This window comes from Cibotium barometz, chromosome 63 (genome assembly GCF_041138505.1).
Source record: "Cibotium barometz isolate CiBa-2024 chromosome 63, ASM4113850v1, whole genome shotgun sequence".
Taxonomy (NCBI): Eukaryota; Viridiplantae; Streptophyta; class Polypodiopsida; order Cyatheales; family Cibotiaceae; genus Cibotium; species Cibotium barometz.
Genome location: NC_141108.1, coordinates 2,155,600 through 2,167,474, shown reverse-complemented (window position 1 = coordinate 2,167,474; position 11,875 = coordinate 2,155,600). Strand labels below are relative to the sequence as shown.

Here is an 11,875-nt window from a genome sequence, read left to right as displayed (position 1 = left end):
ATCATATCGTAATGTGTAGAGACCATGTGTCACCAAAGATCACACAAGTAAAATCCTCCCATTCGACCCTAAAAAATGGAACTAAATACCAAATACCCTCATAATATTGAAGAATTTTCATGAAACAGGTGATGTAAGTGTGGTCATGGGAGATGGGTATTTGATGAAGTAGTGACACCAATGAATGCATGTTAGATCATAAGAAGAATGGAGAAAAATGTAGATGTGTGATCAATGTGTAGGTGCCACCTTTTGCCTATGTGCTCACAAATGGGGGGGGTGGGGATAAAAATGCAAGAGTGTGTGATCCACTTATAGCTCCATGGAGTGTTGTTACAAAAGTTAGTGAATAAATAACTAGTAGGATGTGTGGATGCTATGTGAACAATTTGTTATTCCGAATCATGGAAAAAAGATGCCTCCCAAAGGTGCAAAGAAGAGCACAAAAACATGTTTAAAAAATACATACCTTTCTACAAGAAAGAACTTACTCCTTGGTTTGTGGGTCACCATTTAATACCCCTCATAAAATAGGATAAGTGCTTTTAAAAAATGTAACACGTCCTAAAAATTGGGAGGGGGGATAGATGATCTTTGCCTTTTTTTAATTTTTCCAAAATGAGTAGGTTAGAAAGGTGTTAGTAAGTTAGTTTTTTTAAAATTAGCACAGTCAATTAATTACTAACACTTTATCTTCTTTTTTTTTTTTGAATGCTTTTTTAAGGATACTTGGCTCTCACTTAAGTGACTCAGGTTTAAATAATTACTAACACTTTATCTTCTCATTTTTTTAATGCTTCTTGTTAGGATACTTGCGTCTCACTTGAGTGACCTGGGTTCAAGTCCCTGCAACATAGAACCAGTGTGTAGTCTACTTCTGCACCTCCGGGCGTCTGCATGGCATTGGAATCCACATAAAAGGAAACCTTTCCCAAGTTATTGGTGTCACTTCAGCTCGTAAGGATGAGGATTAGATAGAGGATTAGGGATTGGGATTAGGGTTTCAAAAAACAAATTTGTAAAAGGAATAAAAATAAAAGGAAAAGGCTAAGGCTAATCACTCTCTCTCTCTCTCTCTCTCTCTCTCTCTCTCTCTCTCTCTCTCACACACACACACACACACACACACACACACACACACAGTTGCTCTCATCCTCTCTCACAGACATAACTCAACTCGCAAATCAATGCATTAAGGTCAGGACTACAACTCACGCATGGCTAGGTACCATCACCACAAGCAAGGAATCCCTAGAAAAGAAGTAAGGCATGTCACTCCAAGTAGTATACGCACACCAACCCTTTCGTTGCTTTCTATACAAGAAGGGGCCTAAACCAAGACATCAATTGGCTACTAAAAGCTTAATCACATATGTCTATATCATATAAGAACCCTAAATCTAGCATGCCTTATAGAAATACCTTCTAAAAAGCAATGAAAAGAAGAAGAAGCAACCAAGAAATGTTAGAAAGCAACCCAAACACCTCTCACACACAAGAGGTGATCAAACCAATAAAGCTTTAAAAACTCTAGACTATACACACTCTCAAGATTCACACATGAGCTCATAAGAGTGGATTCCACAACTAGGGCTAGAGGGGAATGAGACCTCCTTCCCCCACCATATTATTATATAGCAAAGGGAGGCTCTCTCCTATGCCACATCTCAAGCATAGGATATTTCCATAGATTACAACCAATGAGAGTATTCCACAACTAGGGCTAGAGGGGAATGAGACCTCCTTCCCCCACCATGTTATTATATAGCAAAGGGAGGCTCTCTCCTATGCCACATGTCAAGCATATGATATTTCCATAGATTACAACCAATGAGAGGTGTCTAATTCCTATCACCTCTCTTTCCTAAGTCAAAACCTTAAGAAATGTGCACTAAAATAATACCCAAGGATGTGCAATGTGTACACAATGACGACATAAAATCCCATAGATGTGATACATGTGCACTATATCCATGAACTCATAGATGTGCAATACATGTGTGGATAGCCCTAGAAAGATATACATGTGTGGATAGCCCTAGAAAGATATACATGAAGCCCAATATACAAAGCCCTAATGTGTTAACCCCTACAAAATCAATTTCCCATTTTTAAAGGGATTGCTGGACTATTACTAGAGTGAGATGCAGTTGGTCCCTCTGCTATGGTAATTGAGTTGTTAAAACTCATCGCAACCTTTGACAAATTCAACTATATCATCGAACAACATTGGTACATAAACCATATCATTGAACAAAATTGGCCACCACAAGCCTTCTATGCTATTACTTCCCCAACAAAGTGTCCTCTAGTAGTTTTGGAAAATTAATTCTACTAGTATTGCACCCGCGCATTGCTACGGCCGACCAAGGTTCCAGAAAAGAACTATTCCCTCTCTACAACCATCTCTCTCTCTCTCTCTCTCTCTCTCTCTCTCACACACACACACACACACATGCACATGCACATGACCCTCTCCCTCTCTCTGTCACGTACACACACTCTCAAATGTTGAAACTCTCTCTCTCTCTCTTCTCACATGCACACACACATACACACCTGCTCTCTCTCTCCCTCTCTCTCTCTCTCTCTCTCACACACACACACACACACATGCACACACTCCCTCTCTCTTCTTACACTCTCCCACACATAGAAGCGCTCTCTCTCTCTCTCTCTCTCTCTCTCTCTCTCTCTCTCTCTCTTTCAATCTCTCTCTCTCTCTCTCTCACTTACACACACACACACTCTCTCTCTCTCTCTCTCTCACGCACACATACACATATGTAAATATATAGTATATAAAATATTATGTTTTAGATACATAAACCTATACCTAGACACATATACTTATACATATATACATGTATTTAAAAATATAAATACAAACATCGACATAATTTAATTAATTTTGATTAATTTTTAATGTGCGGAGATGGGTGATAAGTTGTGGTCACTTTTAAATATATAGATAGATATATCAAACACACATCTAAACACACACACACACACGCACACACAAACATAAATATGTATATATATACACATACATATGTATGTATGTATATATAAATGTAAATAAAAACACACACACACAGACATGTATACACACATATACATATATGTTTTCTATTTAATTTATATTTTATTAAAAGATACTTTTTATTCTCTTTCTCTCTCTTTTCACCCTCCCTCATTACATCTCTCTCTCTCTCTCTCTCTCTCTCTCTCTCTCTCTCTCTCTCCAGGTCTGCCCCATCTCACTCTCTCTCTCTCAAGCACATTCTACACAGATGCAGATGTACGCACATGCATGCGTATACTCTCTCTCTCTCTCTCTCTCTCTCTCACACACACACACACACACATGTACACACCGCACATACACTAATCTAAACGCACACTCTCTCCTCCCACTCTCTCTCTCTCTCTCTCTCTCTCTCACACACACACACACACACATGTACACACCGCACATACACTAATCTAAACGCACACTCTCTCCTCCCACACAAATTATCTCCTACATAGAAATTATTTGTCGCCTCTCTCTCTCTCTCTCACACACACACACACACACACACACACACACACACACACACACATGTACACACCGCACATACACTAATGAAAACACACACTATCTCTCCTCCCACACAAACTATCTCCTACATAGAAATTCTCAGCCTCTCTCTCTCTCTCTCTCTCTCTCTCATGTGCGCACACACACACACACACACACACACACACACACACTCTCTCTCTCTCTTCACGCACACTCTCTCACATAGAAACTCTCTCTCTCTCTCTCTCTCTCTCTCTCTCTCTCACACACACACACACACACACACACACACACACACTTAAATAGATTTACACACATATATATAATTTTAATTAATTAAATTTTAGATTAAATTTTAATGGTAGGGATGAGTGGTGAGGTGTGCTCACTCTCAAATAAATGCATCTTTCATGTAATCTCTCTCTCTCTCTCTCTCTCTCTCTCTCTCTCTCTCTCACACACACACACACACACACACACACACACACACACACAATTCATACATCCACCTATAATCGTAATAAACCATACAATTATCTTGTCAACTCAACTCATACATCCACCTATAATAGTAATAGACCATAAAGTTATCTATACTCCACCAATGACATTGTGGAAGTAGCAAACCATTCAACGGCTAGTGTAACCTTTTTTATTTTGTGCTCTTACAAAATGACTACCAAAACGACTCACATCTATGGTCCTCACAAATGACTACTATCAAAGACTTTACTTTAACATTTGTACAGTTGGACATTATCTCTTGTAAATGGTGTGCACCAAGGATGATCCTTCTTAGCCCCATGATGCCATCCATCAAACAACTATTTTTTATCCCTTGTGATTAGGTTAGGGTGGGTGACTGACTACAACCATAAACATATGACTCAATGTCCATTTTGTTAATTATCTCATGTAAATAGTTGATGTTATGAGATTTTTATCGTTAGACAACTCTTTTTAATAAGTCTTTTTACATGCATAACCATATAGGTAAAGACATAAATCAAAAAGTCATATGGCCAATACTTATAGGTGAAAATGTATAAAACATATAGGTGTAGACATAAATAAAAATTCATTTAGCCAATCATTATATTAGGGTTTTCATACCTAATGTCCATGGTTAAGATATAAAACCCTAATGGCCTAATGCTTGCCTATAAATTTGAACACTCAAAAAACCCTAATGGCCTAATGCTTGCCTATAAATTTGAACACTCAAAAACCCTAATGGCTACTACTGCCTATATGCACATGCACATGCACATGCACACTATTTATATATACATGTTTTTTCTTTACACACACACACAAACATATATATGTATATATATATACATACATATGTATGTATGTATATATAAATGTAAATAAAAACACACACACACACACATGAATACATACATATACATATATGTTTTCTATTTAATTTATATTTTATTAAAAGATACTTTTTATTCTCTTTCTCTCTCTTTTCACGCTCCCTCATTACATCTCTCTCTCTCTCTCTCTCTCTCTCTCTCTCTCTCCAAGTCTGCCCCATCTCACTCTCTCTCTCAAGCACATTCTACACATAGATGCAGATGTACGCACATGCATGCATACTCTCTCTCTCTCTCTCTCTCACACACACACACACACATGTACACACCGCACATACACTAATCTAAACGCACACTCTCTCCTCCCACACAAACTATCTCTTACGTAAAAATTATCTGTCGCCTCTCTCTCTCTCTCTCTCTCTCTCACACACACACACACACACACACGCACGCACATACACTAATGAAGACACACACTATCTCCTCCCACACAAACTATCTCCTACATAGAAATTCTCAGCCTCTCTCTCTCTCTCTCTCTCATGCACACACACACACACTCTCTCTCTCTCTTCACGCACACTCTCTCACATAGAAACTCTCTCTCTCTCTCTCTCTCTCTCTCTCACACACACACACACACACACACTTAAATAGATTTACACATATATATAATTTTAATGGTAGGGATGAGTGGTGAGGTGTGCTCACTCTCAAATAAATGCATCTTTCATGTAATCTCTCTCTCTCTCTCTCTCTCTCTCACACACACACACACACACACACATGTACACTATTTATATATACATGCTTACATACCTATAGATACACATACATACATAATATATATAAGTGTGTGTATCTATAGGTATGTAAGCATGTATACAAAGATTTCATTGAAAGATGTGAGATGAGATCTTCTTAGATTCAAATTCAAAATTGCATTGGAAGATGTGAGATTTGGCTCCTCCTCACGCTTGAAGGAGGAGTGGGTATTTTGAAATAGCCCCACCTCCTTTGCCCACGTGGAGGGAGGTGGGGTTGTGGTTAATCTTGTATAGATAGTGTGCTTCCTCTAGAACTTACACAAATTCATCTTCTCGCATCCACCTCCATAGAACATCATCCTTACCCAACTTATATGGTTGTTTGTCCTATCAGTTGTTGTTGATATGGTGTAGCTAGCTTGATAAGCCACTGCATCTTATTTTTATTCAATGGTCAATCTTGTGGAAAACTATAAGGAAGGTATTTTGAGATTTCATCAATTCACTCAGGTACCACGTCGATCTTATATCAGCATCCTACCAAACACACCAATGATGTAAGTGGCAAAGACGGTCACCCAAGCATAGCTCATGTTGAGCTTGACATCTCAACACTTCCCCTCAAGTTCAACTCAATCTCTAGGACTCCAAACATAGTCTAAAATTTGTGAAGCTTCTCTGCTCCCAGAGCTTTCGTGAAAATGTCAACTACTTACTCCTCTATACTAACATACATGAGATCAATGTCTCCTGCTAAGATCCTCTCTTTGATGAAGTGATAGTGGAACTCTATGTGTTTGGTCCACGCATGAAAAATTGGGTTCCTCGCCAACTATATGCTACTAAGGTTGTCACAATAGATGACAACTTGTCTGTCAACCTGCTGCCCCAAATCACCAAGTAGCTTGCGAAACCAAGCTACCTCACATGTTGCCATTGCAACACCCCTATTCTCTGCCTCTGTATACCTGACAAGGTGATTGTTTGTTGCTTCTTGGAAGGTCCCCCAACCTAAAAAGGGGAAACCTTAAGATAGTCTACTAAGTCTAATAAAAGAAAAATTTTCTATTTGTCGACACCTCGACCGTGTAAAGATGCAAGGATACGACTAATAGTAGGTAAGACCTAGTTCTATCTTGCATGTGCAATGCTCCTGAAGATAGGAAAATGAGCTTTATGAAAAGGAGCACTTGATCACAAAAAACGAAATGTATGAAATCATTGGTCTAAATGTGTAACAAGGCGGTGTTCTTGTTGTAAACACGCTCAAGACAATGAGGTGATAGCTCAAGTGGTAGAGATGTTTGTCCAGGGTCAGGAGGTCCTGGGTTCAAAACCCCACATGGTACTTCCTTCGGGGCGGCATAAATGGTAACTATGGGAGGATCTTGGGCCTAAGGCCAGTCGAGGAAAAAAAGAAGAAAAAGGAGTACATCCTGTGGATGTTCACAAAGGTCTGACTATATTTAGAGAGAGAGAGAGAGAAGCGGCCCAAGATGTAATTATTGCCAGCGACTAATATATATTAAATATTCTCCCAAAAAAAAGAAGCAGCCGAATAAATATTTCTACTTATTGTGCCTAGAAAATTTCCAACACTAATGAAAACACTTTAAATTTTAGACTTTTCATGAAAGAAACTTGTACCATTAAATGAAAAAGAAAGAATGTGTCCGGTGCAGGAAGTGTGAAACTGCCTTGAAATTCGTCATCGTCACGCCTTGCCCCCCAACATACATAGCCATAGCCTGCAAGCTCTCTTAACCTCCTGAGAGAGAGCAAGAGAGATCTGATCACATCAGATCAGATCAGAATGGGCCTCACGTTCACCAAGCTCTTCCAGCGCCTGTTCGCGAAGAAGGAGATGCGCATCCTCATGGTCGGTCTCGACGCCGCGGGTAAAACCACCATCCTTTACAAGCTCAAGCTCGGCGAGATCGTCACCACCATCCCCACCATTGGTAAGGTTTTGTGTACTTTTACCTGCTTCTGCCTTGGATCTTTCTCATCATGTCGAAGAAATCCTCGCTGGTACACTTGATTGGATGTGTTGTTTTCTAGCTTTTCTGATCTGGTTTTGTTGCATGGTCCATAGGATTGATCTGGGTGCCTCGTTTGTGCTTTGATGTTTTCTGTTTTCTAGGGTTAGCTCACACCCTTTGTTTGAAAGGCCAGGGTTTCTGAAGTTGCCAGATTTGTGCTTATATGCAAGTATATTTTTTCTAGCCGTCGAATCGTGGGATGGGTACACAGATCTGCCACTATGCTCTTTTTTTTTCCACCTCTTGAGTAGATCCTAGCGATTAGATAACATTTTCCCTGCCCGTAGGTGCATCTGCCATGCTGGGCAGGCGCATGTACCATGGCTTTGCCCAGCCATGGGAGTCCCGGACAAGAGGCACAAACACATGCCGCTGGGCTATGAACCCATTGGAGCCACTCTGCTCTTCTAGCCCTATATTTCACACATAAGGTTAAACAACGATGTTGTTGAGAGTTTTGATGGGTAAGCTTGTCTCCCTGCCAGTCCTGTATGTTGGTCTATTGACTTTTCATGCTCTTTGTGATAGGTTTTAACGTGGAAACTGTTGAGTACAAGAACATCAGTTTCACTGTCTGGGATGTGGGAGGTCAAGACAAGGTAACAACTTTAAGAACCGTCGTATTAGATCTAGGAGTTTGAGCTTTTTAATGTGTGAGAATTGTTTACTTTCATACATTAGCTATTCTTTACACAAAGTGTATTGGTATCGGAGCAGATCCGACCTTTGTGGAGGCACTACTTCCAAAACACGCAAGGTCTCATCTTTGTCGTAGACAGTAATGACAGAGATCGTGTAGTAGAAGCCCGAGATGAGCTTCACAGAATGTTAAACGAGGTTAGTTATATCAAGTTTGCCTTTTATTGAAGTTTCTCATTTGAGGAGAAGCTTACTTGATACTATCAACTGTAGATGGACAGCAGTTGTAGCTGTCAGTTATTGCATGACTTGTCTGCTTGTTCAAGACCTCGTTAGCGTGCCTGGTTTTTTATTGAGGATATGAGAAACTTGTGAGTGCATCTTGTAGGATGAGCTGCGGGATGCTGTTCTTCTTGTATTTGCCAACAAGCAGGATCTTCCAAATGCAATGAATGCAGCTGAAATTACGGACAAGCTGGGTCTGCACTCTCTTCGCCAGCGCCACTGGTAGGATTTCACGTCCACACAACTGGTGTGTTGATGTCTTGCCTTAGTTGGAGTAGTTCTTGTCCATATGTTTATACAATTGAGACATCCTCTTGCACCAAGGGAAGAAGGATGAGGCAGTACTCTTTATTGCCTGCTGTGTGAAAAGTTGAGCTTATATCTGCCACCTGCGATGCTTGTTTTAAGCCAGGCATTTTCTGAGGACACTTGTTTTTTTTTTTCTGCTTCTTTTGACCAGGTACATTCAGAGCACTTGTGCCACTTCTGGGGAAGGTCTATATGAAGGCTTGGACTGGCTTTCAAGCAACATTGCTAGCAAGGTGAGGGTTAAAAGATGCTTTTATTAGCTGTGTGCAGGCTTGATTTTCAACCTGCTTCTTGGTGTTTTGATATTTTCATGCGCGTGGAACATCCCGTTACTGAAGTGTTTCAATCTGTTTCATGTGTGCAGGCTTGAATACGAAAGTGCTGGTTCAGTTTGATATGTATTTTTGATATGTTGATGGTGCCTTTTGTGAGAGTATTGTATGGCTGCTACTATTGAGCCAATGGTCTCTAATCGACAGGCTAAAAAGCCATGACTGGCTTTTTTGGGGGTTTTATTGCCATGGTTGATGTACACACATTGCAGATTTCTTTGTGTTCATCAAGGCAATTTCTATATTTTTGTCGTAGAATTGTTATTCCAGGGTGTTTGCATTAGCTTGTTCTATAGACTCTTGTGCATCCTTAGTGTTTGATGTTCAAAGTAGCTTCTTTTTTTTTTTGTGACACACACACAAACATCTCTCTCTTTGATCACACTTACCTCTCTCTCTCTCTCTCTCTCTCTCTCTCTCTCTCTCTCTCACACACACACACACACACACACACACTTCCAATTGCCCCATATTTCTTTGAATTAACCCACGTTCTGGTTCTTACAGTTTCCTAATTTCCCCCAATTCACCCCAATTTCTCCAATTTCTTCTCAATTTTGCCCAATTTCTTACAGTTTCTCTATTTTCCCCCTATTTCCCCAATTCTCCAATTTCTCCAATTCTCCCCAAATTTTTTGCACTACTCAAATTTTTGCAATTTGCCCAAATTTGCCCATTTTTCCCAATTTGCTCAAATTTGCCTAATTTTGCCCAATCTAACAATTTTGCTAAAGGAGTCACCCTCACGATACACCTCAGTTTGGATACAGGTATAGGAAGCTCTACAACTCCCCCGAATCGAATAGTCGTTTGCCATAGCATGTGCGCGACACATTTCAGGGACCCACGAAAATGGATTGTGTGGAGTGGCGTAACACACTCGACATGAATTGATCATGCCAACAACGGCACTTTGTTTCCTCCACACCACAAGTTGGGCAAAAAGATTCAACTGGTGCAACCTCTCTATCCTAGCCCAAGTACATCAAGGAGTGGTAGTTAACTGGACTAAATATCTCCACAAGGAGTTCCACAGTATCTGCACCACCAACCCTCAAGGCAAACTAGTAGCCTCCTTTCTCCTCACGTATCACATTGTCGGGTGGGACACATTGTTGAACCCCATCTGTTTGTTACAGGTGGAGGCCACCGTCCCTCACCCGGTGCCCAAACCTCAGTCTTCCCTCAACACTCCCCCCTCCAAGCGCCAGCACATCGAATTGCAAGAACAAGAAGACCAGCATAGGGCTGTAAATGAGGAGGAGCTCCACAAGACCTCCCAGTTCTTGGAGGAAACCCTTCTATGCTTGTCCCCTAGAACTCTTGGTGGGCCAAACACTGCCCTTGTCCTCTCAAGCCTGGCCTAATGAAGGTCCTTCTACATCTCCCTCCACCACTAACAAGCATACAATGGACACGCTACATTGGGTCTAGGTCGGGTGTTTCCATTTCCAACAAGCATTCTCATAAGGCATCTCCGCCTCATAAGGGACCATCCCAGATTTCACAGCTAGTTTCTCAAATTTATCAAAGGAGTTGGTGAATTCTATGACCAAATACCTGTAGAGGCAAAATGAGTAGGTTATCGCCTCCTAGTGAGCTATGCTCCTCGCCAGAGCTAACCTTATACAGTGTCAACAGGACCTCCAAGCTGCTTTGAACGCAAACGACAAGCTATAAGCGTCACTCATAGATCGAGAAGCCAACCTAGCAAAATCCCTAAATGCCATTGATCAAATGCAAGCTCAATTACGGGAAGCTAAGGAAGAGTCCAAGTCAGCTAAGACAAAAAGCTCCCTAGCTTGGAGGGAAGCCTTAACACAATGCAACACATTGCTTAGGTCACCCAAGAGAGTCGGGAGAACATCCACGCCACCTTCAAGGCCTACAATGTTGAAACAAGTGATGCTAGAGTGCCAAGTCACCTAGTCAAGTTATCCCACATAGTTATCTAAGCTTTGTTGTACCTCTTATAAAAGGAATCATTTTCAATCAATGGAATCAAGCAAGCTCTCAAGCCTCTTTATGATTACAAGTCTCAATCTTGTAACCTAATTGTGATGGAGTCTAAAGCTTAGTTAGTTTAGGACATTCATCATGTTTGTATTTAGGTATCATCCACCCTAACTTAGATTAGCACTAATCACATTATTAATTAGTATAAGATTAAGTCTTCACATCATCACTATCTCCATGGAAGCTTGGATCCACAAGTTTCATCGTGGTATCAAAGCTTGGTTGAAGCTCTCCATTAGCTTAGCTCAAAGCTTTCTCTAATCCTCCTTTAGTTTAATCTCAACCATTAGTGATCATTAAGCTCTCACTAATCTCATCTTATCTACTGACTCCACTAGCGGCTCAAACTTGTCAAGCTTGGCATTGCTACCTCCATCAACCATTTTCAAATTCCTCTTGAATGGAGATCCCTTCGCTCAGTGCTAAAAACTCTACCAAAGAAATTAGTGAGATTTTCTCTCCATCACTCGTTTTTCGCTGTATGGCCGTCACCTCATTCGATGCCTTTGAGCAAAACTAGGTCAAGCCCTTCTAGGGCTAGTTAGCACTTGGTACAAGCTCTCTACAATCCAAATCCCACATCAAATGGTGT

General features: G+C 40.6%; 1 protein-coding gene across 1 annotated transcript; it reads left to right on the top strand.

Annotated features, from left to right (window-relative positions):
- The first annotated feature begins 7,332 nt into the window (after positions 1–7,332).
- Positions 7,333–9,550, top strand: LOC147603566 (ADP-ribosylation factor 1). Its single transcript, XM_086796427.1, has 6 exons — positions 7,333–7,621; positions 8,231–8,301; positions 8,420–8,539; positions 8,730–8,848; positions 9,087–9,168; positions 9,300–9,550. The coding sequence occupies exons 1-6, from the start codon at positions 7,474–7,476 to the stop codon at positions 9,303–9,305; spliced, it is 546 nt and encodes a 181-aa protein (XP_086652553.1). The 5' UTR covers positions 7,333–7,473; the 3' UTR covers positions 9,306–9,550.
- Positions 9,551–11,875: the final 2,325 nt, after the last annotated feature.

What these genes read in the sequence shown, in the direction of transcription:
- LOC147603566 (XM_086796427.1), top strand. Translation starts at nt 7,474, where the DNA reads ATGGGCCTCACGTTCACCAAGCTCTTCCAGCGCCTGTTCGCGAAGAAG. An exon ending in ATGTGGGAGGTCAAGACAAG is followed by an intron (nt 8,302 to 8,419) that starts GTAACAACTTTA and finishes GTATCGGAGCAG; the next exon opens with ATCCGACCTTTGTGGAGGCA. An exon ending in TTCACAGAATGTTAAACGAG is followed by an intron (nt 8,540 to 8,729) that starts GTTAGTTATATC and finishes TGCATCTTGTAG; the next exon opens with GATGAGCTGCGGGATGCTGT.